This window comes from Alligator mississippiensis, chromosome 5, assembly GCF_030867095.1.
Source record: "Alligator mississippiensis isolate rAllMis1 chromosome 5, rAllMis1, whole genome shotgun sequence".
NCBI classification, from domain to species: Eukaryota; Metazoa; Chordata; order Crocodylia; family Alligatoridae; genus Alligator; species Alligator mississippiensis.
Window position 1 is genome coordinate 190,499,108 of NC_081828.1, and position 25,795 is coordinate 190,524,902.

At 44.0% G+C, this 25,795-nt stretch overlaps 2 protein-coding genes and 2 long non-coding RNA genes across 6 annotated transcripts in view; 2 read left to right on the forward strand and 2 right to left on the reverse strand.

Annotated features, from left to right (window-relative positions):
• The window catches only part of LOC109285856 (uncharacterized), a 51,664-nt gene extending 30,228 nt beyond the window's left edge, over nucleotides 1-21,436 (reverse strand). The window contains exon 1 of the long non-coding RNA XR_009462690.1: nucleotides 21,206-21,436. This is a non-coding gene — a long non-coding RNA (uncharacterized LOC109285856). The remainder of the gene's footprint in view (nucleotides 1-21,205) is intronic.
• LOC109285678 (uncharacterized) lies at nucleotides 299-8,906 on the forward strand. Of its 2 annotated transcripts, none has more exons than XR_002093498.2 (3): nucleotides 299-351; nucleotides 7,918-8,071; nucleotides 8,564-8,906. It is a non-coding gene; the product is annotated as an uncharacterized LOC109285678 (long non-coding RNA). The 2 variants fall into 2 exon arrangements; XR_002093491.2 differs by lacking the exon at nucleotides 299-351 and adding an exon at nucleotides 4,813-5,043.
• On the reverse strand, nucleotides 19,638-20,466 carry LOC102559160 (microtubule nucleation factor SSNA1-like). The gene has a single exon (XM_059729117.1). It carries the CDS (start codon nucleotides 20,175-20,177, stop codon nucleotides 19,833-19,835), a length of 345 nt encoding a protein of 114 aa, XP_059585100.1. The 5' UTR covers nucleotides 20,178-20,466; the 3' UTR covers nucleotides 19,638-19,832.
• WAC (WW domain containing adaptor with coiled-coil) overlaps nucleotides 20,915-25,795 on the forward strand; it is a 101,341-nt gene continuing 96,460 nt past the window's right edge. The window contains exons 1-4 of one of the 2 annotated variants that reach the window (XM_059729115.1): nucleotides 20,915-21,055; nucleotides 21,172-21,208; nucleotides 22,501-22,696; nucleotides 23,517-23,585. In XM_059729115.1, the coding sequence (XP_059585098.1) occupies nucleotides 21,015-21,055; nucleotides 21,172-21,208; nucleotides 22,501-22,696; nucleotides 23,517-23,585 (343 nt within the window). In that variant the 5' untranslated portion in view covers nucleotides 20,915-21,014. The remainder of the gene's footprint in view (nucleotides 21,056-21,171; nucleotides 21,209-22,500; nucleotides 22,697-23,516; nucleotides 23,586-25,795) is intronic. The other variant, XM_059729116.1, reaches the window with a different exon arrangement.

Genomic DNA, 25,795 nt, shown 5'->3' on the forward strand with positions numbered 1-25,795 from the left:
CAGCAGGGGGCATGTGCTCCAGGGGCCACACTGAGTATGCCATGCAGACATTTCCCACTACTACACCCCTCTCCAATGCTGTGTTGCATGAGCGTGGGCACATTCCCCTTCTCCAAGCTTCGCAGGAGACTCACTCTTGTAGTCGGGGACCCTAGCATACAGCCCAGCCTGGGCTAATTGCCTAGGGCCTAAGCAGCCACACCTGCTACGGATCTCCGGCTGACAAGCTCTGCCCCAGCTAGTAATCCACTGGCTTCCTGATGGGCTACTGGGAGCTCAGTTTCTCCACTTATTCCCACCTGTAGCAACAGCCTCTGGGCCAGCCAACAGTACCGGCTCAGGTCTGCTTTGGTAAGTCTCTTGGTTCTAGTACTCTCTGGTTTATCTCTGTTCTTGGACTTCACCCTGTGGACTATCCCTTGGATTTAGTAACTTGGCATTTGACTCCCAGGCTCAGACCTTGACCCAGGCCTGTATTGTGGAATCTGTCCTTGGATTTGGTAGTGTGGTTCTTGAACATTGATTCATCCCCTGGGCCCTACCTTCCCCCTGTGGCCTATTAGGTCAGATTGTCTATGCCCCGGTCCCTTACAGCTTGAGTGGTCACCGCCCTCAGACACTGTGGCCACTCTAGAGGCTGCCTGCAGGCCCCTTTTTAGCTAAGGGGCAAAGCACTGCAAGGTCAGCTTTGAAGACCCTTTGGCAGGAGAGGGTGGCTCAGAGCCTAGGCTGCTGCTCATAATACTGCAGCACCAGCCTTTCAGATCACCTACGAGCTGGAAGTGCCTCTGCCTGAACACTTTGAGGACAGCCCTGGAAACTTGGCAGGGTTTTTCCACCAGTATCTAGTTATGACCTACCCCCAGGGTTTCTCCACCACCTATGTCTGACGTGCCTCCAGAGCTACCCTTTGATAAGGTGAAGGTGAGCCTGATCTGCCTTCTTTCTGGTGATTTCCTGGATGTTGCTTAGGCTTTGATGGCTAGGTTAAGTCATCTCCTGGACAGATTGGATGGGTTTATCCAGGCCATGGCAGTGGTGTTTGACCCCCTCTGGACCTAGCCATCTGGGATGGCCTAGAACCGAGGTTCCCAACCTCTTTTTGCCACAACCCACTGCTGGGCGCAGAGCGTTGAGGCAGGGAGCTCCCAGTATGTGGCGCGGCATGTCATTTGCATACAGCACCGCTGGCATTGTCCCTGCAACTTTCATTCAGGTCATGACCTGAGGGTGTGAACCGCTGGCCTAGGAGGAGCTGTTCCCAGAGCCCTGCTGTAAGGGACTGGGCTGTAGGTAGCCTGGCCTAGTATTTACACCACTGAGGAAGGGCAGGGCCAAACTACAGACCCTGTCTACAGGCAGGAATCAAGGACCAAGTAACCAGATCCAATGGGCAATTCAAAGGGATGAGTCAGAATTTGGGAGGCTGCGACCGAGTTACCAGAACCAGGGGGAAATCCACAAGCCAAAGTCCAAGAACTGAACAAGTAGAGTTTGGGAACCAAAAAATGGATCCAAAGCCAAAATCCAAGAACAGAGTCAAACTGGGGTTGGAGCTAGGAAGCTAACCAATGCAAACCTGACCCAGTACTGGTGGCTGACCTGGAGGCTGTTGCCACAGATGGGAATAAGGGGGGGGGGGGACTGAGTTCCCAGCAGCCAATCAAGAAGCCAGACAGTTACTAGCTAGGGCAGAGCTTGTCAGCTGGAGACGCACGGCAGGTGTGGTTGCCTAGGCAATTAGCACAGGTTGGGCTGCATGCTCCGGTCCCTGATACTTAGCTTCCCGTGCTGCTGCACTGCCCCATCCCCTGGGGCTAGAGGCAGGAAGCAACAATCGGAGGAGGGAAGAGTGGGGACTGGAGAAGAAGTAGTCGGGTGAGAGCCCAGGGGTTGGGGGGGGAGACTGTACATTAACCCCTTGTGGGCTGCCAGCTGGACAGCCCTGCTTTACAACCATGACGGCCAGGAACTTGCTTTTAAATTAAAAATTAGATTCTCATATAATCCACAATCCCCAGAACTGGGTTAGAAGGAAAAAAATCTAATATCACAACTCTTAAAATATGTAATGTAACTTAGCAACACTATTTGACTTTTCTTTTTTTTTTTTTTTTGGTCTACTTTCAATATTTTGTATACTCTTACTGCCCTGTCTCTGCAAGGACTGAAATGACTCTCTCAAGAGTAGAGCTCATACTGTAATACCCACCAACAGTGCGTTCTTTGCCATTGCCTGTGCATAACTGAATACTTTTCTCCACTGTAACTAAGGAGCAGCTCAAATTGTGTGTGTATGTTCTGTAGATTGATGTTTTATATATAGTAATTTATTTTTTTTATTGTTCATGGTAACTTACTCCTTATGTTATGCATCATAAAAATGTTTTTCAATTAAAAAAAAAAAAAAAAAAAAAAAAAAAAAGAGAAAATTGGCAGGTTTTCCCATGGCATTCTCATGCCAGAGAAATTCTTAATCTTTCTAGATAGTCTAAATGACAATAGTCTCTCTTCTGTAAACAGTCTTGCTCAAATATTTCAACTCTGCCCCTTATATATCATATCTGTTTTGGTCTTTAATTTTAGACTGATAAAACATTTAATTTCTAAATACATTTTCTAATATACAAATCACCATTGTGTTATGATCACATTTTGGCATTTCAGATTCTCAAGAAAGCTCTGAAAACATTAGAAAACACTCTCTCAGCCAATAGTGTAACCACTGGGGTAGGGAGGGAAGTGGGCAACTGGGGCACTAACTTGGGGTGGGGAAGGGGCACAAAAAGAGCAACCTCTGCTGTGCTGGTCAGGCTGCTCACCCTGCCCACAGCCTGGCTGCAGCTGCTGCCCCCATGCACCCAGGCTCAGAACCACCATGACGCTCTCAACTACCTTTCCTGCTAATATCACTCTTGGTCTTTCATATTTCCTCAGCAGTGGACCCATTATTTTGCTTTCAAGTTTCTAAAATGTCTCTGTTTTCTCGCTTTTTATACGCTCTCCCTTTCCCCTACTTCTTAAAACTGTCCTGTCACTGTGACAGTTCTTGCTAGAGGAAGGCATTCCCTTGAGAGCTCATGAATGCCGCACCCTCTAGCAAGGAGCAATCAGACTTGCATCTGCGCTCCCTTTCCCTGCCTCACAGTGCTTCAGATGTTTGCCAGTTTGGAAGCCCAATTTTCAGTGCCATGTGTTGTCATGTTAAAATGCCACAGCCACTAAGGGCAATATAGCAGGGAGATCGCCTACTCCTGTCTGATGTCAGCAGTTCCTGGACAACTTTTGTGACCCAATGTTTTACTAATTGAGAACTTCTACAGAGAAAGAAGTGAGTATGAAACAGAAAAGAAGAAAGGGGTCCAGATGGTTTGTATTCAGTGTTTGAACTCTGGCATCTCTAGTTGCAAAGTCCAAGGGCTGCCATCCTCATCCTCCTACACTCTTGGCAGATTTCCAGAGAAGCTAGTATTGCCAGTCTTACACATTCAAAACTTCCAGGTCAGTCTCCACAGAAACAATACAAGATTGGCTTGAAATCATTCTATTTTTTAGACTCCATTTTGTACCCATATTTGTCTACTGGTCTCAGAGCCTTTCAGCTCTGCTCACCTCACATTTTCAGTCCTTCCTCTACAACCACAAGGACCAGAAACTTAATTCCATTTTAAATAAGAAAGTTAAGATCAGTGGCAGCTGCTCAGTAGGGAGCACTCAGGCACCGCCCTACCAGTTTCAAAATGACACACAAAACTGCGTCAGCTAAATAAATAAATAAATAAAAATAATAGTATCGTTAATTGGAAGTATCCAAAACCACATCACATGAATTAACCATGTAAACAAAACTAATGTTTTTTTCTCTCTCTTATGTCTGCTAGTAACGTAATCGATGATTATGCTCGTCCACTGTGCATGCACAACAAGAAGCTGAGTACGTGCAGTAAGCACCTTGGGGTGATCTCCTTGCCTCCCAACTGGTGCATGAGCAGTAGAAACACCTGAACAGTTTGAATGAATGACAATAGCCACTTGTTTAAGCGCCTGTACTGATGCCCCAGCCCAGGTAAAGAGCTGTTACCTAGGAAACAAGGGAATCCCCAACCCTGCCTGGAGGGGCAGGGGATTCATAGATGTTTGGGTCAGAAGGCACCTCAGTAGATCATCAAGTCTGACTCCCTGCCCTGGACAGGAAAGTGCGCTGGGGTTAGATGACCCCAGCCAGGGGCATGTCCAGCCTCCTCTTAAAAAACCCCGAGGTAGGGGAGAGCACCACCGCCCTTGGAAGCCTATTCTAGATTCTGGCAACCCTTACCGTAAAGAAGTTCTTCCTGATGTCTAACTTAAATCTGCTCTCTGTCAGTTTGTGGTCATTGTTCCTAGTTACTCCAAGGGTGCCCTGGTAAACAGAGCATCTCTTGCTGGCCCCTGATGAATTTGTAGGCAGCCACAAGATCACCTCTCAGCTTTCTCTTGGAGAGGCTGAAGAGATCCAGGTCCCTCAATCTCTCCTTGTAGGGCTTTGCCTGCAGGCCCCTAACCATATGAGTGACCCTCCTCTGAACCCTCTCGAGATTGTCCACATCCCTCTTGAAGTGCGGCGCCCAAAACTGGACGCAGTACTCCAACTGTGGCCTGACCAGTGCCGCATAGAGGGGAAGTATCACCTCCCTGGACCTGTTTGTCATGCATCTGCTAATGCATGATAAAGTGCAGTTAGCTTTACTGATCGCTTTGTCACACTGACGACTCATGTTCATCTTGGTGTCAGCAAAGACTCTGAGCTCCGTTAGTGCCGTTGTGCTGCTGAGGAGGTCCCTCCCCCAGCCTGTAAATGTGTTGGTGATTCCTTCTCCCTAGGTGCAGCACTTTGCACTTGTCTTTGTTGAACTGCATCCTATTCTGTTCTGCCAACTTTTCCAACCTGGGAAAAGTGGGCAGAATTTTTGCTGGGAGTGGGAGGGAGAGGGGAAAGGGTGGGGCCTGACTCTCTCGGTCACCCAAGGCTTGGCTCAGGCTCACTTTCCTTCTGGAGCTTGTGAGGTAAGTGGGGCTTGCAGGGGGATGTGGGTTTGCGGGGCAGAGGGGGAACCTGGCTCGAAGCTGAGGGAGTGGGGAAGTTTCCAGCTGGCTGGGCACTCTGGCTGGGAGCAGGGGTTTGCAGCCAGTGAGCTGGGGGGTTTAGTTTTGGTAAACATAAAAAAAAAAAATAAAAAAATTACACTTTCTGTTTTATAGCACTGTTTTCATAAACAACCAAAATTGAATAAATGAAGTAAAATAAAAAAAGGTTTGAAACTGGATGATACAGTGTGATGTTCCACCTGCCCCACCTGTCTCAGTTCACCAGCTGTGCCTGGTTAAGATTCTCCTGCAATTTCTTGTTTCCAGGTGCTGGGTCTTTTAGAGACCTGTGGTAGGATCCTGAGAGCCTGCAAAAGGAACTCAAGTTTGATGCCTTTCAACAAGACTTCTCAAGTCACTTTTGTGCTTTTGAAAAACCCACTGGTCAGGCACAGCCCTATAAACTGCCTTGCTCTATGAGTAGTCCTGGGAGGAATTCATGTTCACTTGTCATCCTTCCATCCTGAAGAATAGGGTAAAGAGTTTACTGCAGGATAGGAAAGAGTGCAAATGTATCTCCTTCAGTATGCTGTGTCAGCAGCCCCTCTACTTCTGCCATCCTCTGAGAGCAGGTAGAAGAGTCCTCCATGCTCTACACAGAATCTAGATCCAAGGCTTGGGTAACACTACTAACACAGCCACAGAATAGGTGCTCAGGGACAGGCTTACTCTCCTAGGCTGTTGCAATAGGGCTAATCATAATCTAGTCCAGGGAAACCCCTTAACTTGCGTCCTATTTCTGCTTCTTTTGCTAACTAAAGCAAATGGTCTGACTGAGCTTCAAATATCTAACAAAACTACTAACATGAGGATTCTGTCATAAAGACTGACATAAACTTGAGAAGGAGAAACTAAAACAAAGTGCCAGCCCATCTTGCTACAAAGTGGAGCAAGATGGGCTGGTGATAAAACAACTGTTGATCATTTGAGGTTCTCCACTACCACTAGGATATTCAAAAGCAACTAGTTGCATGTGTAATTAATCTTACTGTACCTTGTTTAACTTTATCATTTAACTCTGTCTCCCAGATTTCTAATGATATTTTTTCCAAAGGAGCAGCAGGATAGATGAGGATACTGTGTGTGCTCTATATCCAGAAGATGTCACAGCATTAGCAAGTTTAAGCCATAGTTAGAAAAATCCCTTTTGTTTTATTATAATCAACTGAATTGTTGCACTATTTAAAGGTGCCTATTGCTCACATCACAACAATGCTCATATCAGTGCATTTACAGATATAGAAGTGAGAACCTATTCTACTAGTCTGGAGAACTTATTCTTGCAATTTCTCAATTAACTTCACTAGCTGCTTTTCACTGTGGGTAATTCGCTGTTACTTGTATGCATTAAACAACACTAGAAGCAAAAGCCATTTAAACTGAAATCCAGCACTTTCCTTACTGTTTTGGCTTGATTCATGCAATTAAAGGAAAACCCAAACTTTTAAAGTTTTAAGTAAAACATGGTGAAGCTCTCAAGTGTTTCCTTTCTCCTGCTTCATGGAAGTGGCTCTTTTATCAGCCAAGCAAACTATAATGTTCAGTTTTAATTGTTCTCTAGACTCAAATAGCCTAGATAGTGAATTGATGTCTTGTTTCCTTTTATTTATATCTCCACTGTTCATAACATGGAACAGACTTCCAGTTTATTTATATTGCCAATAGCGTCACCCACTTTTTGTGTTGTGTTCGTTGCCTTAATATACTTAGTCATCATCTGTTCTTCACTAACATCCACAAGATGGCAGTCCTTCCTATGCTTCCTGCAAACTGCAGTGGCTCACTGATGAGCTGCAGAGAATAAAAGATTTGACAATGCGGCTGAAGTACCCACTGGTTATTAGCTCAGAATTCGATTGTACATCATTCTTAGGCTCTCTCCTGGTTGGTGAAAGCAGAATGTACTTAAAATTTCCTGTAAAATGGGACAGGTTTTTTTTTTTTTAACATAAAAATGTGGACGTCTATCCACTTTCTGAGAACCCTTTGGCTATATCAAGCCTCCTTTTGGGGAGGTAACTTTATTGAGGAGGTAGTGAGAGGGCAGGTACTGGCTTACTTAGACTCGTTTCACTTTTTTTTTATATCTCTTTATCCAGACTCTAGGCCATGCAAACAGACCTAACAATGTTGTGAAAAAGTAGATTGGGTTTAGTATTCCTGGGAGGTCAAACAAAGAGTGTTTTACCCAGGAAATATTCCATTTATTGCTAGCCAAGGAGGAAGAATTTTAGGGTGCCTGTTAAAAACACATCCCTACTTTCCTGCTAAACAGTCAGATGCAAAGATTATTCAAACCAAAAATTTACATTCAAGGTAACAACAAAGGATGTCATTTAAATTCACAGAAGCATTTAATGCCTTATTACACCTCGTTGTGTCTGGATATTGCTGACTTCACAAACATCAGAAGCTATAAATCATATGTGCTGCAATAAATAGGTTAAAAAGGTCATCTTAATGTCAGAGCACTGTCATTCCATATTTACGGAGGTAGTGAGTATTGTCTGCTACTAATCAAGTGAAAACTAGCTTCTGCTAACAGATGTATGGAGCTGATGTAGATGGATGAGCATCATTTTTCAAGCTCATTTAAAATAAAATATTATTTTAAATTAAACATTCCTAAGACTAAACTTGAGGTTTCAGACTTGCAATGTTTTATTCGTTGCGTAGAAAAAATGGCACACGAGTACTCGCATACAATGTTAGAAAAATAAGCAGGTGAAAATTGGCAGAAACGTGGCATGCTTGTTGTTCTCGCCTTCCCCATTAGTGGCTATTTTATTTCAGAATTTGTGTGATGGAGTTGCTGTGGCAAAGACAAAAAGCAGAACTTCCATGGAGCAGCTTTGCCTGTTCCCTGCCTAAAGCAGATGTTTCCCAGGAAAAGTTATCTCATTCATTTTAATACACACCTTTCCCTACCCTGCTCAGTGATACAAAGGTAAGTAGAGAGCGTTCAATAGTCCTACCAGGTGCTTTTCACAAGCAGCCCCCCTCTACTTTTGTCAACACAGGCCCTTTTGTCTTTTCACTTCTGCTTAGCACAGCTTGGTAATACCTTCCCACCCCACCCCTTGAGTCTGACATTGTGCTATCAGAAAACTGCCTCCTCTTTGTGAGAAGTCCAACCTGTATATGCCTGGTAAAGTGGGTAGAATTCGGGTCATTCTGGGAGATCCAGTTTGTCACCAGGATCTTGATCTCCATTCAGGAAAAAGCAGCCAGTAGGAAAAGTAACAGCCTTTTAGATACTGGGAATAACTTAAGATACAGCTCTCTTTTAAAAAACATAGTCTGCTTATATTCGGCAGCCCCAGCCAGCAGGAAAACCAATTGTTCTTTAAAATGTTATAAAATTCTATGCAGAAACTCTTGGTACCCAGAGATTTCACAGCATGCAAACTTTTAATTGCCTCTCCCTTCCTTTCTGCAGATGGAAAGCTTGTCTCTTGTGCACTTCATTGGGAATGTCTGACTTTGTGAAACAGAGTTGGATCGCAAAGAAAACTGCTGAATATATATAATGCTCTAATGCAAGTTTTAGAAGTAGCTTTATTAGAACCATGTTCCGAGTGCCTCTTTGTATGCTTACAGAATATTTTTCTGCATAGTTGAGGCTCTGAAGGACAGTGTAGCTGACACACAATTATTCTTTGGTGACTTCAATCTATCTGTGTGGTCCACTGTCATGCTTGGGTGTTTTATTCAAGTTGTATTGTTTTCTTGCCCAAGATGACTATTAAGCTTTGGAATAAACTTGAATGTTTCTGAATATAGCAGTGGTATTTAAAAATGTCATTACAATAGCACATACAAGCTCCCGTTGTGTTAGTCAGTACATCAGTGAAGAAGTGGTCCTTACTTAAAAGAACTCCTTTACATTTACTACTTTGAAAAACACATAATGTACTGTTCCCTTTAGCATTAGAACAACGTTGGGAAAAAGTGGAGAAGAGAAAGAGAGACTCTTTCCAACAATTTTTACTTTATAACTGAATGACCTTTATCTGCTCTCAATATTTGTGAGTCTGTTTTACTTCTATATATATATTTTATTGTCTTACACCAACTTTGAAATGATTCCCCATGGCATGTGTTTTTCATAAGATGCAACTCCTGTGAGATCTGACATGTGTTCCTTTTCATAGATGTTAGATGTTAGGGTCGGAAGGGACCTCAATAGATCATCAAGTCCGACCCCCCGAATCATCTGTAATATTTCTATCATTCTGTAACATTCTTCCACTAAGGATTTTTATCACTGCTGATCTAAGTGAAACCTGTTTACTTTTGCAAATGGAAAACCTTGTTTTTTTTTATTTATCTGGCATCCAAATATGTTAGACACTACTCAGACCTAATAAGACAGACCTGTGCCTGGAATAGTTTATAAGCTGAGAGCATTTATTTATTGTGGTGTAGAATACATGAAAATAACGTCTCCCAAACTCTAGTTTTCTTTGTTTGAACCCAGCAGCTTGCTTTTATTCCAAAGCCACATTCATTCTACTCCAGCTTTCCTGATTCACCATGCTTTTTCATTGTCATTAGGTCATATGGACAACTGAGGTAACTAGCAAATTGTTCTGCTGTTTCTGGCCACAGAATAACCGGTGCCCAGGACCCAGATCATCAGTGATGCAGGGGACCTAGGATAGGTGCAGGGAACTACTAGGATAATCAGGGAAATAGGGAGCCTGTCATGTTAGAGGACACTAGAAAAATATTGTTCAGCCTACAAAAACAAAGGCAAAGTGGGGAGGGAAAGGAGAGACATCATTGCTCTCTCCAAATACAAGGGGGAGTAAACACTAGGGAAGGGAAAAGGATGTTAAAAAGACACAAGAACAACTGGGAATAAATCAGCCATGAATAATATTTGGTGGAATTTCTAACTGGCAGAGAAGTCACATTCAGGCAGAGGAGTCCAACAGAAGAAGTGAGGGCATGAAACCTACCCAACTTAAGTGGGAGCTTGATCAGTCTATGAAAAGGATTATGATGGTCTTCAACAGCAGGGAATGGGCTCAAATGGCCTCTGCTCTTGGGACTGTAGACCTATATTGGTAACAGTTATCAAGGATGACAAAGGAGAGGGTTTCTAAGATCTGAACTATGCTTAAGAAAGAAATTAAACACCTCTGTCCATTCCCTCTTATTCAGTGTGGATGAGGTTGTGGCTTTCTACAAGCCATGAGGGAAACAGAAGTACAGCTATACAGCCCCAGGAGCAGACCAGAAACCTTTTGGGTTGTAATAATCAGCTTCCCAGTTCCTTGCTGTCAATGTTCTGCATTTTCAGTTTTTATTTAAAAAAAAAAAAAAATCCAGGAATTTTTCAGGGTTTATTTTCCAAACATAAAAACCAGATTGAAATTGGGATAAAGGGAAGAAAAGAAAAAAAAATCAGTTTAAATCCGGGAAAATAATAATATATTCCTGTGGCAGTGAGAGAGGGAGGAGGGAGGGAGGGAGGAAGTCTGGGACTAGGGAAGGGGTGGGGGGAGGGGTGCGGCACAGCCCATCAGCTGCTCCCAGGGCTGCAGCTGGGAGCAAAGCAGAGGGAACTGTCAGTGGGTGTGGGGCAGGGGGGCACAGCTTTTGCTGCTATGTGCACCCTGGGAGGGCTGCAGGCTGGGGGGCTGTGCCAGGCTATTCGCAGGGTGTGCCAGAGAAGGCTGTTGCTGCAGGCTGGGGCTAGTGGTGGCACCAGGCTTAGAGCTGGGAGCCCCGTGCCCATGGGAATTGGCTCCAGCCCTGTGAGCCCATGCAGAGTGGCTGGGTGCAGCGCCCACCATAGGGAGCAGGGCCGGGCTCTCCCACCTGCCCCCCCAGTGGGGCTTGCAGCTCCCAGTGCCTGAGGCAGGGCTGCAGCCAGAGCTGCCAGGGTGCAGCTGGGACCCATCCACCCTGGGAGTAATTCCTGCAACCCCTCCCCTCACCTGGGGTCAGAGCCAGGAGCCCCGTGCCCCCAGGCAGTGGCTCTAGCCACCCTCCCCTGGGCCCCACATAGCTACCACCTCCCTCTCCACTTGTGGCCGCTGCAACCTGTCTGGCTAGAAACCTGTTTCTCTGGTAACTGGCACTTTTAGCTTACCAGCAGCCTGCAGCCATTCCCCACTCATGCTGGTTAACAGGGATTTTATTGTACCTGGTAAAATTGAGTGAACTGACAAACAGGTGTAAATCAGTAAAAATGGGTGTAAATTAGTAAAAACCGAACAATTTTAATTAAAAAAAAAATCAGGGAATTTATTGGTGAAAATTTGTAAAAACTGAAAATGCAGAACACTACCTGCTGTACTTGGGGGGAGAAAGCTGAATATGGCTCGGCCTTTTATCTACTACAGATTAGTTCCTCTAAAGCACTCATTAGTGTACCATGAAGGGCAGAGGGGCACATGCAGAGGTGAAGGCAGGCAAACTGGCACACTGGAAGAAAAAGGGGCCAAGGCTCCAGGTCCTGCCTGCCCATTCTCTGTCCACTCTTGTGGGAGGGACAGTAGTGGCTTTGCAGAGGTTGCGTCCCTCACACTGAGCCCATTTACTCCATTGAATGAGGCCATGAGGTGGGCCAATCTGGTCATGTTTTCCAGCTCCTTTTTAATATCAATTCCAACAGTTTAATCAGTACAGGTGAAGGCATCTCATGAGGAAAAAAAATGTCAGTTCTGTAGGAAGGGCTGCATTTGCACCAGTCTGAGATAATTATTAGGAAAAAACGCAATGTATTCAGTTTGATTTACAGACCAGAACCTTGCACCTTTCCCCTCTCTGTGCCTGTCTTGGTTCTGTGGCTTGTGCATTGCTGAAATAATACTTATTTCCATAGACTTAGAAGAGATGAGTTGTAGCGTAAGGTTGTGGAGAAACTTTTTGCGCTTTATTGCATTTATTCAGTAGAGAGGAGGGAAAGAGATTAGAGATTGGAACCTTTGCTGAGGAAAATCCTGGTAAGAAGCAACTGTTCTTTGAGTAAAGCTGTGGGATATCAGTAACTTTTAATCCTTAGAGATTTGGCTAGGAATAAGAATGTGCTTCTAAAAACATTTACTTAATAGGCTTTGAATCCTCTTGACATCCAAAAACTCCTTGCCTCTTTAAAAGCGCAGATTATCTCAAAGTGCACTATAGCATTCTGCTAGACCAGAAAGACTGCTACAGTAGTTATGCTACTGGGTGAAACATCCGCTCCCAGTTATGGTACAGATACCATTCAAGTGACACACACAGATGTAGGATCAATACTTATTAAAGAGAACCCCTTCATTTGCCACATACACCAAACAAATCTGCAGAGTGTTGTGCAAAAAGCAATCCACATATGTTTTTAACAGGATTCCTATTACTGAAGCAAATGACTGCTTAAGCAAGCAAACATTCTCCTTAGGCTTTTTGCATATAATATTTTACAAGCACAGTTCCTCTCTGAATACTAACTGTAAAAAATGGCACCATGGGATTCCAGGCTTATGTCACTGTCTAGCTCAGATGCTCCCAGTGCACAAGTGAAGAGCAGGGCAGCAGTGCAAACTTCAGGCTGGCAGCAAGTGATAAATTTTACAAGCCAAATTGCTCCCATGTAATTAGCCACTTCAAATTGCATAAAATTTGCCCCTGGTATTGAAACCATTGCATAAGCCATAACAGAACCAAGTTCACTCTCTTGTATTGGCTACTGGCATTAATGCAGGTAAAAACCAAAACCAGTTACAAATACTGTTTGTTGTATCTATAGTAAGCAGAGCTGAATGAATACAAAGGATAGCAGGTTTGTGATTTAAAAATTCTTATTTGTGTTTTAGAACAGAACAGTTTAAGAAGTTGCTTTCTTCACACACGGCCCAGTACTGTGAAGTGCTGAGCAACGGATTGAAACTGCACGGTCTCTAACCAGTCTCATTCTAACCCATTATCTCAATGTGACAGTCACAAATCACTGATAGTGTTTTCACAACTTTAAATAGAATTGCACAAAAGATGCTACTTCATGACAGATAATTACCAAGCAAAGAACATTTCAGCCAAGTACAGGCACTGATAACTTCATTGATATGCTGAACTGGAATAGTGACCCAAATCAAGTCAGTGGCAAAACCCTTGCTGATTTGACTGGGCCCCAGATTTCACCATCTATGTCCATCATCACCCATATATACTTCCTTCAACTGTTATGAGGTTCTTAAACCTGATGATTACAACTGCATCCCTAATGTGCCATTACTGAAAAACAGTTTGGAAAAAAAACAACCCTGAAACATAACTGCTCCTGGAAACCCTCCTGACTCATAAAAATCTTTTATTGCGCTTGTGTTGGTTTAATCTTTTCCATGTTGTTGATTGGAGTCTAGTCGCACACTGTGGTATGCTGGTAAGTATTTACCATGGAGAGCTTTGTTTTGGTATGTTATTTAATTGCTTCAGCTACTTGAATGCCAGTAACAATTAGACATAATTAATCTGAATTCTTTGGTTTTGCCAACCCTTGTCTTTTCTCCTTTAAATTGTATATCAGGGCTACTGTCAGTTAAGGTCCACAAGTGGAACTGTTAACACAGAGAAGACACTGAGTGGTCACTGCAGCTTAGAGTATGTTGTACAACTCTGCTTGCAGTATGTGCAGATGAACTCTGCCACCTTATCTGCTCTAGTGTTCCTGCTATTGGAACTGGACTAGTGGCAGTAGCAGGGAATACTCTGCATTGCAAAAAAATGGTATTTAGTAATTTGTTGTGAGATACAAGTGAGATTAATTCTCTGCTTCTTGCTCAGCTTCATATATGAAATCTCTGTTGTACAAAGAAATTAGTTACAGAAAAATTGGACTAGGATTTTCCAGTCTGCTGCAGGTTTGAACAGGTGCTTACAAAAACCTGCTCCTAATTCAACCGAACAGATTGGAAATAAATGTACCAGTTAACTTAATCATGATTGAAACTTCCACACAAGAGATGTAGAGAAGCTACTGCTGCTCCAGCAGAAGTATATTTTTGTTGTCAAGGATAACTACAAGTGTGTTACCTGCTATTATAAGCAACTTCACAACTTTAAATTAGACTGCACAAAATACACTACTTCATGATGGATAATTACAACACTCTTAACAAGATGAGAAGACTTCAACACATCAGGGGAAACTAAGCAGGGCAACCTCAGACAAATAGCCTAAAACTATGAAAGGCCCAGTCCTTTCTACATCAGTTTCATGCAAAATGAGTTTTACCACCTTCTTCCTAGTTTGGTCTCTAGTAGCTACATACTATTCCCAGTCTCAATCACTTTTGCATAAATGTGGGACAGTAACTTCAACAATCTTTCTCTTTTCTGCAACTGTGGCGATCCTTATCTGTTCAGAGCTATGGATGAGAAGAGTCATGTAAACACACTGTCCCATTGATGAGGTGCTACTGTTCAAGGGAGGCACATTTGAAAGTAAAATTTCCCCTCCTCAAGTTGCATCCTAACTTCAAGCAATGATGTTATACTTGCACAATCCAAGTGCGTAGATTTAACACTAGTACCATTATTTTGGGTGCAGTACTCAGCAACACCCTCAGCCACTCCTGCATTAAGGAGTTCTCAGTCTAATTTTTTTTGTCCAGATGACTCTGTTTATATCACAATTGCAGCCTAAAGCTCTCATGCAAAGGAGCAAGTGTTTGTTGCCCTAAAAAGCTTTTGATTTTTGTCACAACCCAAGGGTGTGATTTTTGTTTTGTGCGTGCTTTGGCGCCACTGAATTATTTTCCCGCCAATTTGTAGCTTTCTTTGCAGTGTGCATTTCTTCTTTGCAGCACAGAAATGCACTTTGCAAAGAGTTCCCGCCATTTGCTGGCCACAGCCCGCGCGGCGTGAAAAAGGGCCCGGATCGCTCCCGGCCCGCACAATTTTGACATCATTAAAACACTGAAAGGCTCTTTTATTTGTTCTTCCTTCTTCTCCCATTTGTAATATTAAAAAAAAAACCCCAAACCCTTACAGCTGCTTTCAGGCAGATACTGCATCTAAACTACATTCCTGTAGTTAGGACTGAGTTACCTGGAGTCCCTGATTCTGCAAGCTCAAACTTTCCTAACATGTTAATAGTCAGTCCATTAATAGCATGTGTTCCCTGCAACCAATTCCCTTTCACATAGAAGCAGTTCTTGCATTTGACATAAATCTCCATTCAGTTGGGTTAAGGGATAGTATTTCAACTGAAGATCAGGTCTGGGGGTATTCTTTTCTGTGCTACACCCACATAGCAGTGAGGGGTAAACAATGAACAAATATCTCATTCTCAGTGTGAAAAGTGGTTTGTCAGATGCCAGTGGCAGCACGTACAAGGAGCCACAGGACTCAACCTCCAACTACAGCCATACAGACATGTTTGCAGCCTCAAAGGAAACATTAATTAATCCAAAGGAAATATCTACCCTTAAGAGCACATATGAAGAGACCACATTCTGACCCGAGAGTCATAGTGATACACTGCATCTAGTATGCACCCTTTAAAAAACATTAAAAGAACATCCATTGCCCATGTATGGATTTGGCCAGAATTAAGGCCCTGGAGGTGCCTACAATTTTCCCTCTGTGCATGACCAGAACTGATCCCCCTAGAGCACACAGGTGATCTCCCACCTGAGCCCAACTGGGATCCAGAAAGTAGGTACTCCACTGCCTGAGGCTCACACCATTATCAAGTACTTGTCAATATTGTAGTCCTTCACAAAATGCAGTTATGGCTTTTTTGTTAAAATGGGTTCAGAGGTGATGGGGGAGATGGTAAGCGTCTATAATAGCCCAATACATTACACCACCAGCTCATAAATTGGAAGACCAGGCTTCAAGGGGTTCAAACCAAGGAGAGTGTCCTAATACCTGGCTATAGGCTGGTCAGTTGTGTGGCTGAGCCAGGCACATGCTGCTGACGCTGTGCTATGATGCAGAAAGTAACGCAAGATTCACAGGGCCAGGAAGGGACTCTGGAATACAGCAGTTAAAGCAGTCAGCTGTGTTTGGCCTCCACTCTCAGGTCTTAAGGGTTGTGTTTTTTATTCAGTCATTGTTTATTTATTTTACATTAAACAGATCAGGAAGCAGGGACCAGAAACCAGGGCAATCTCTCCCTAGTTACATATCCTAACCACTACTTGCCTTACCTCTTGTGACCTCTCCATCCCCTACCTTACCCTTCTTTATGCTCAGAACAGCAGTTCCGAGATGGACAGTTTACCTGCTCCTGTGCTTAGTATTTTTTCTTGGCTAACTTGAGTTGGCCCCATTCAGCACACTAGTTCCTATGGATTACTTTGTCCCCATGTATTACATAATGAAACCCAGGCTTCCAAATCAGGGTTTGAATTCCACTCTGGAGGCCAGGTGATTTAAGTTAAGTATTGCTCTACATTACATGCATGACATACTTGTCATTCAGGTTGGGGAGTCAAAAGTTAACTGGGAGCAATGCTAATGACATTGCTGCCTCAAGTACTACTGGCTACAGAAATCAGTATGACTTTTAAAGACTCTAGCCAGATGGGTGATTAGACCACAGGGGACCTCAGACTCAGCTTTTTGATCCACACCATTTCCTACTCCAAATGAATGTCCTCACCTAGACAGTGCTGCATCTTCCTCCTATTTTAATCAGATTGAAACAATTTAAAAAAAGCTAATCACATCAGTTCACCTACAGTATCTTAAACAGTCAAGAAAATTCACATATACACAAGCTGTATACTGTATTAACAAGGTTTGCCACTCGACCAAAAGACTAATAACTTGGTCATACTTGATTAACGTAGCATATGACTTTAAAGTGCAGTAGCTATTCCTAAATAACTCCATGTGTGGACATTTCCATTCTGGTATAAAAGAGCCCACACTTGATCTGGAATGACTAGTCTAGACTCTCTCATATACTATACAGGCAAAAACATTCTCCACCAGCATAGATTAGATTAAAGGCCATATACTGTCCTCCATTTGTGATTTGACACCTCACTGTCACCTGTAGTTTTCTCAGTTAACAGAAGTGAGAAATCACTTTTTATTTAAAAGAAGCCCTAAAATCTCATTGTTTGGATACTAGAAAACCACTGTAATTTGCTTGTTTTTGTAAGCTAAATCACAACCTTTTTTAAAAAAAGCTGTCAGCTCAAGTACATTATTTTTGTCATTGTAGTACCCAGTTATACATAATAAACTCAAAATGTACACTAGTTTTGTTTAAATAATACAACAGAGACATGAATTACAGAGCCATTTGCTATTAAGACAACTATACTATAAATGGTGTCTCCAAGCAAGATGGAGAACACAAGAGATATAAAAACCACCATTTCACTTCTCTGTAACCAAAGCATTCATGATAAAAGGAATCTGTATTTAGATCATTTGAACTTTCATTCCAGAAAACTGATTTATTACCAGTGTGAAGTGGTGTGCATACACATGTAGCTTCAAGACCGAAATGCAAGTTGCACTGATCTAAAGGGAAAAAATAAATTTAGATGAGAAATGTCATTAACAATCATGACACAATGATTAGGTATTGATCAAAGCCAGATGTGGTCCAAATATTTTGCAGAAATTTGTAATGATAGTTCCACTTCCCTTAGAGCAGGGTGTCAAACGTGCAGCCTGCGAGCTGGGTCTGGGATTGGGAATCTGGCCTGCCTGGCTCCTAGAGGCTGGACATTTGTGGTCAGGCTCACTGCTGAAATGTGAGGCATGGAGCCCCACTGGAGATGTGTGTTCACAGGGGTGGAGTGGGGTATGAGTGTAGCCCCGGCTCCCTGATACTGCTGATCCTATTATTTTTAGATCCAGCCTGGGGAGCCAGATGAGCTTGACATCCCTGTATTAAAGTAAAAATAAGCAAAGAAGGAAGCAGGGATTTTGCCCTGATTAATACTGGGGTACTAGAATAGCAGCAGCATTCCTGATAATCTAATTTTAATCACTCCTGTATTACTCAAGGGAGACTGGTGGAAACGGAATATGTATATAGTGACAATTAGTTGAGTCACTGTAATCTCACCCACATTTTAAGCGTAGCATGGCACACACTAGAATAGAACTTTTACTTCATAAAACTGCAAAGACAAAATAGCCAGACGCAGTTTGCGCTGACATACATACCATTTACTTCTGCACCCAAGAGTTTCATAGTTTGTGTTATGCTGCCTGATGTGAGAGTTACCATTGCACTTCCTTAAATTTAAAGAATCAGTATAAAACAAAGGCTTTACTACTGCACAAAATCTTGGAACAAAGCAAAAGCTACAGTATGCTAACATATGAAGTGCTATAAAGAAGTTTTAATACACACTAGAAATAGAAAATAGGATCAAAATTGAGATTCTAGTCATGGTCTCTAACCTGCTTCCCTATTTCCAAGCTAGGTTTAACCACATCCAAAAGAAAGTTTCAGAGCTCAAGAACCATCTCTAATCTAATTTTCCACTTCTGAAGTGTATTTAATACTTCCTTTCCACGTTCTTCAGGTGTTCTTCACAACCCTATTGTAAGTATATAATTCGCTAGAATTACATAAAAGGTATCCAAAAGAAAGTTTCCAGGCATTTCAATCTTTTGCCCTCAGCTAAGATGACCCCCATAAACCAAAACTTCGACAATTTATGTAAAAAAATTTTCATGGAAGTGTGTTACATGAAAAACACTACAATGATACAGAACTACAATGATAAGGGCAGAAAAGCCTATAAATTTGTGCAAGGTGCAGCTGTGATCTCTAAAGATTTAGAAGTCTATTGCCAGCCAGATTACTAAACATACCTCCCTCTCCCTTTTCGTACACGTTTACAGTGGCCAGGCACAGTACAGGAACTTGATCAGCTAGAATTTTTAGGAAGTCAATATAGTCCCTGTTAAATTTAAGGTCTTTTAATACAATTGTTCCTGGCCTCTGTTTATTTTTGGAAGAGCTTTTGGATGGGCCTGACAGCCTGTAGACACAATAATAGAAGTTGTGTTATGTGCACACTTTAGAATAACACGCACCTTAAAAAAAGGAAGAAAAAAAAATCTATTTAAATAAAAAAGTCGGATAGATATCCATTTAGACAATAAACATAAAAAACAAACATTGTGCTACTACTGAGTTATGAAACTTATTCTGTGCTCCACTTCTTTTCCTCCCTCCCCACCCATTTGTTTTACACCTCTTTTTCCAGAGCAATTAAGGAAAACTGGATGGGATTCCCTGAAGCCATAAATATGGCTCTTGCCTTGGCTACAGGAGTGAAGAGAGACAAAAAATGCCCTCTCCTCTCAGATCTGGAAGCACTACTCAGACTGAAAGTCCATGGAAAGCAAGGAGGATTTCATATGGTAAACTAAAAAGAAAGCTTTTTTTTTTTTTAAATTATTATTACGTTGTCTGAAAACAGACATGGAAAGACATTTGTACCAAAACGTGACCTTCTTTTCCCACAGATCGATTTGCAAAACCTGTGTATATATCTTCATGTGTGTTGGTTATTAAACAGTTATGAATATTTGGTAGCAAAATACTGACTTTATTTTATGTGCGTTACACACTGCTTTAGTGCATTAAACTAAAGGTAAAACAGACAAGAGACCCCAGTCAAGCCCTTCCCCACTTCTGCTACCCCCAGGGTCTGTGGCTAACCTCATTCCTCACCCAAGAGGGAATTTAGCTCAGTTGGAGGCTGCACGCACACTGGCCCGTTTCAGGTGACATTGCTTTCCAGCACTGCCGTTTTGCTCAAGGCCCCTGCCTCCTGCTTCAGGACACTCAGCAGCGCTCGAAAGCTGTCCAAGATCTTCACGTAAGCAGCGTCGGTTTCAGCAAGGATTTTGTCCAGTTCGTCGCGGGCCTCGGCCTTGCGGGCCAGGCTGCCCGACACGCGCTCCAGCCGCTCGCCCAGCGCCCGCACGTCCCGCCGCAGCCGCTCCCGCTCCTCCTCGTCCCGCCGGATCTGGCGGGCCAGCTCGTCCCGCCGCAGGCACAGGTCCTCCAGGCACCGCACCACCTCGTTGTTGCAGCCCTGCAGGACGGCTGCCTGCTGCGCCATGCTCCGGGCCCGCTCCGCAGGAGAGAGGGGAGACAAGAGGAAGGAGACACTGCGGCGGGGCTCCCCAAGGACATCTTAGCCGCCCGCCGCCGCCTCCAGCTTCCTCCCGCGGGAGGCAGCCACACAAAATGGCTCCCGCCCCGGCCCCGCCATGCCCCCGGGACAGCAGCCCGCACTCACTGGCTCGGCCCGCGGCGGAGCCGGGCGCGTCGTCCGCTCAGGTCCGGTCCAGACCCCCGCCCGGCGGCAACCGCAACCGCAACCGCGCCGCGCACTCCGGCGTCGGGAGGGTGACGGAAACAGCCGAGGCTTCCCGAAAGCAGGTCCGGAAACAGCCGAAGTGTCCCGAAAGCCGGAACCGCCCTCCAGGGCGGAAAGAGCCGATGCGGCCCGAGCCAGGCCGGCCGCGGCCGATGTTTGCCGAAGGCAGAGTGGGCCGAGAGCAAAGGGGAGCGCGGGGCCGGGGGGCGGAGCGCGGCGGAAAGAGCCGGAAAGAGCCGAGGCGGGCCGAGCGCGGCGGCGCCCGAGTTGCCCGGATGTAGTTGGAGGAGCGGCGGCGGCGGGCGCAGCGGGGGGAGGCGGCAGCGGCGCGTCCGTGCTCGCCAGTGTCTCCGTGCGCGCGGCGCCCGGCTCGTCCCCCGTCCCGCGTGGCGGCGATGGGCCCGTGAGCGCCGCTCGCAGCCGAGCCCGAGCCCCCGCTCCCGCCCCGGCCCCGGCCCCGGCCCCGGCCGCTGGCGAGGCGGAGCGCTGCCTCCCCCTCCCCCCTCGGCGCCCGTGGCCCGGCCGCGGCCGCCCCCCCCGGCCGCCCTCACCCGCACGCACACGGGCCGGGCATTGATGGTAATGTATGCGAGGAAACAGCAGAGACTCAGTGATGGGTAAATGGCTCCGTCCCCGGCCCGCGCCCCCCGCCCCTCCGCCATGTTTGCGCCCCTCCCCCGGCCGGTAACGGCCCCGCTAACGCCTCTCTCTCTCTCTCCCCCTCTCTCCGCAGCTGTCACGACCGCAGGGGGGACTCGCAGCCCTACCAGGTACTGCAGCGCCGGCCGCCGGGCCCCGCAGGCCGCGGGCGCGGGGGGGGGCGCTACTCCAGCGCAGGCTTCGGCCGTCGCCGCAGGCCGCGTTGCACCCGCCGCCTCGGCCCTGCCCGCCCGGCCGCCCCGGGCCCGCTGCGCCGCGGGGGAGGGGGGTTGCGGTGGGGAAAGGGCGGCCCGGCGGGCCCGGCGAGGGGCAGGGGCGGGCGCGGCCTAGCAGGGCCCGGGCGGCCTTGGGCCTCCGAGCCGGGCGGGGCGGGGCGGGGCCGGGCGGGAGAGCCGCTGGGGTCTCTTGGAGCCAAAACAAATGGGAAAGCGGCTTCTCTGCCAGCAATGGAGCAACTTGGGAGCTGGGGCACTTGGCTTCATACCCGGGGAGGAGCTGCCTTCGAGGGCCCTGGAGAAGCACCCCCTCTCCCCCTTCCCGTGGGTAGGGAGGCAGCCCCTGGGCGCCTGCACTGTGGGGCTCCTCCAAGGGTGCTGGTTGCTCACGGCTCTGGGTATTTGATTAGCTGGGAAATGAAATCTGACAGTTGAAGGCAGCTGGAAGGGGCAGTTCCCGTGCACACAAACACTCCCCTGGCAGCGAAGTGCCTTGCCAAAGCAAGTAGGTGGAAGAGGGGCTGGACAGGAGCACTTCCAGCAGGTCAATATTTCCAAGTGGGCGCAGGCCAGCGAAAGCACTGCCTGTCCCACCACTGCGCTTCCTTCCGCCTGTTAAGTTGGTTTTATGGCTTCAGGAGATTCTTGCCCTTAAAAGTTCATTGGGGTGCTGGATTAGGGTAAAAGGTGCTGGATTAGGGTAAAAGTTTTCAAATCAAGCTTGCAGTGCGTGTGTGTGCGTGTGTACACTGGGTTTGTGCAGAAGTTACATATGATAAATAATATATATTGCATTACTTGATAATGAAGTAGGTGAGGAAAGAAGCTGGGTGTTTGCTAAACGTATCTGGGTCACAAAATGAAGAAGTTTGAGGAATGGCTACTTTGCTTTTAGAGGATATTAAAAATAATGTTCACATATGATATCAAAATGGGCAGAGGTGTCGCAAGACCTAAATCCGCCTCATAACATTACTTTGTATGGCTAACTACAACTAGAAAGCCAAAGGCTGAGTGTCCTGCTGAAATTGGTTTTCAGCAGGAGCTCTAATCACATTTATAATCTTGAGTCATACTAGATTGAAATTAAATGTGTTCTGTATTTAGAATACATGTTTTGGTGGGAAGTGGTAGTAACTGCTACAAAAATGAAACCCAGTTTTAAAGCGCATTCTCATCTCTTGCAGACTCTTAAATATTCATCAAAGAGTCACCCCAGTGGTGGTGATCACCGTCATGACAAGATGCGAGACACCACAGATCCTTCACCACCAAACAAAATGTTGCGGCGATCTGATAGCCCTGAAAACAAATATGGTGACAACACAGGGCACAGTAAAGCAAAAAGTGTGCATGCTCACAGAGTTAGAGAGAGGGATGGTGGTGAGTTGCTTTTAATTGACTTATTTAAGCAGCATTAATCTGATGTAAACTACGTAACAACAGCTACTACTGGGCAAATAGAACTTCACCTTGAATGACATGTCTAGACATGGTGGTCAACTAATTGATCCCTGAGCGATTAGTTTCACTGAACATAATTGTGTAGAACATCATGAAGTGAAGTATTTTGTGCCTCCAACAAGTAGTACATTTCGAGAAGGCCACAGGAGAATACATATATGCAATTTTAGTATGGTGATTCAAATTAATTTCTGCGATTCAAATTTCTAAAGACACTTGTAATATTAGCATGTGATAACATTCCATTTTAGATTTCTTCATCATAGAGATTTTTACTTGTTGCTTCAAAGGCTGAAAACTGTGATTGTTCTGTGGCTTATTAAATAACAGTAGTCTGCTTGCTTATTATGATGATTAATTGTTCAGTTAAGTGCTTAACAGGCTGAACGAAATAGATAATTTAAAATGCAGAGAAGCTTCAGAACTTTTAGTTGCTGTAAGGAAGACTAGTGAGTAGGGGATAGTATGCAAAGGTATTCCTGATTTGATTCCTACTTTGGGGGGAACTCATAAAGTGTTCCTGCTTTAATTCTCTAAATATTTTAATAGACTTCTATTCTATTGCCTGCCTTCCATTTTTGCTACCTCCAGTATCTTGCTTTACTTATCTAATGAGCAAAATTGTAAACATTTTACTGTTTACTATTGTGGGGGAGGTGGGGGGAGAGTTTACCTCAGACACCAGTCAAACTTAAGCCAGTTCTTGGGTTTTCAGTGCTGCTTTTCATTCTTTATTGAGTTACCATGAAAAGTCTTCAGGAAGAGGAACCAAAGAGATCTCTAAAACAACGTATCATCCATGCTATAGGTAAAGTTGACAAATAAGTGATGTAAGGACACTCATTTTATTACTTTTGTTGTGAATGCTTGTTACAATAGTTAACATTAAGGTGAAATGCCAAGTATCTTTTAAGATATCTTGAAGGGAACTCCTGGTCTCCACTGCAAGCATACTTATAGTATATGAGTACTTGTATGCTCCATATTTATTTTCTTTGCTTGAATCTACAAATGGAACTGTTTTATGCATGTTTGATATGCATGCATAAGAAACTGCAAGTTCGTAAGAAAATTTTTGCAGGATAACTTAAAAATATTGATCCTCTATTGTTTTTCTAAGCGTGAGATTACATTTAGATACTTCCAAATTCAGATGTGTGCCATTCTGTAGGGTGCTATTTAAGAAACTGGGTTTAATTCCTGGTTTTACTTACTTGTTCCCTTGGATCCTGACCCTGCAAGCTCTTATACTTTGTTTAACTTCTCTACCTCAAATAGTTTCTATTCCAGTGGGACTACCAACAGTTAAGTACCTGTGAAAATGCATGAGAGATGAAGGCCCATGGGGAAGCAACAGTATTTCTGACTGTTGACATTCTCACACTATAGAAGGAAAGTTGAGTTCTTGCTTAGTCCACCTGTACTGAATGATTAGTGATACATGCCCCAGGCATACAAATATGAAGCAGCTGAAGGAGGAGGTAAAATGGAAATGCTGGAATCTGAAGGGGTTAGAAGATTGCTACTCATTTTGTTCCTTATTCCCTAAGCCATTTATGGAATGGAGGATTTAGTGCAGTATATTTTCAATATATAACATGGTGTAGCAAGTTATTCTAAGTGGTTAGGTCAGCAAACATAAGCATTCCAAAATATGGCATTTTTGTAAAATGATGCAACAGAAATAAGCAAGGTAATTGTGTTTTTAGTTTTAGAGTTTTGATTTAGTTCAGAAAACTTTTCAGTCAATAAGCATGACTAAAATTGCTTTAAACTTTATTATGTCATAAGCATAGTAAACCATAGAGCCGCTCTATGCAGTATAATGTCAACATAAACTTGTGCTTCTTCGTGATCATGTACAGATTTTAGCTGCATACATTTGTACTTTTTGCCACCATTATAGATTATTGCATCCTCTTGTTCAGTAAATATGTCAATTAATACATATTAGTGTTAATGTCAAGACACATGAAATGCTGGTATTATCGGTATGGTTATGTTTGTGATACTTGGTAAATACAGCAGATTGAGTCTAACATGGGTCTGGTTGCCCTAATTTTGTATTTATATGGATATAAATATATATTCAGTGGGACTGCTTACAGTAGTAAAGTTAACTACACGTTAAAATATATTAGGAGATGAGTGCCTTGAGGGTGGGAAGGAACACATGTATAGTTCTACTATGCCATTAATTCTTCTAGTACAGATGTAAAGTTACTTTTGTACTTCCCATATACCTCCTATTCCTGGATTAAACTTTACCCAGAACACATTTGCTTAAATGCATAGACCCTCTCAAATCAAAAAACATCTATTGAAGAAGATCATTAAATAAGTGCTTTAAAAGAAACCCTGAAGGCTGTCGTTTGAGATAATGGGAAAAATAAATTATGTTACTAGTTATTATGTGTTTATGTATTTTTCTTAGTTTGGGCAGTGATTGGAACTACTTCAGGGGGATAATTACAAGCAAATAAATCTTTTGAATTTGAAAAAGATCATGGAAAATATCTCCATTGGTCTTTCTGTGTAAACGTACAGTCTTAAAATTAATTTAAAGTATATGCTGACCTGATCCTAAGTGGTATAGGTCCTAATGTTTGGGATTTACTCATTCATTTGGTCCAGTATTTTATGGTAAAGCAATATTCACCAAACTTCATTTAGAACTTGTTCACTCGCAGTCTGTTTGTGTTGCTGCAATACTTTGGGTTTACAATCTCAATGTAGTTAAAAAGTGTGTAATCTTCAACTGTGGATGTAGGTATTACCAGTACAAAGGTGACTTTAATACCAATAAAGTAATAGCTTATCCTAATTCAATATTTGTCCTGCTATAGCTGCATTCACAGTAGGAGGTTGCAGCACTTATTTTAACTATAATAATTGATTGAAATACTTATAATGATACAAATGGACTGTGTGGATAAGCTATATGTATAAAAGCAAGTATATGTTTATATTAGGTTGAACATTCGATTTCTCTGACCACCATGGAATAAACTTCTGACA

Coding starts and splice junctions, on each gene's coding strand:
- LOC102559160 (XM_059729117.1), bottom strand. CDS start 20,177: ATGGCGCAGCAGGCAGCCGTCCTGCAGGGCTGCAACAACGAGGTGGTG.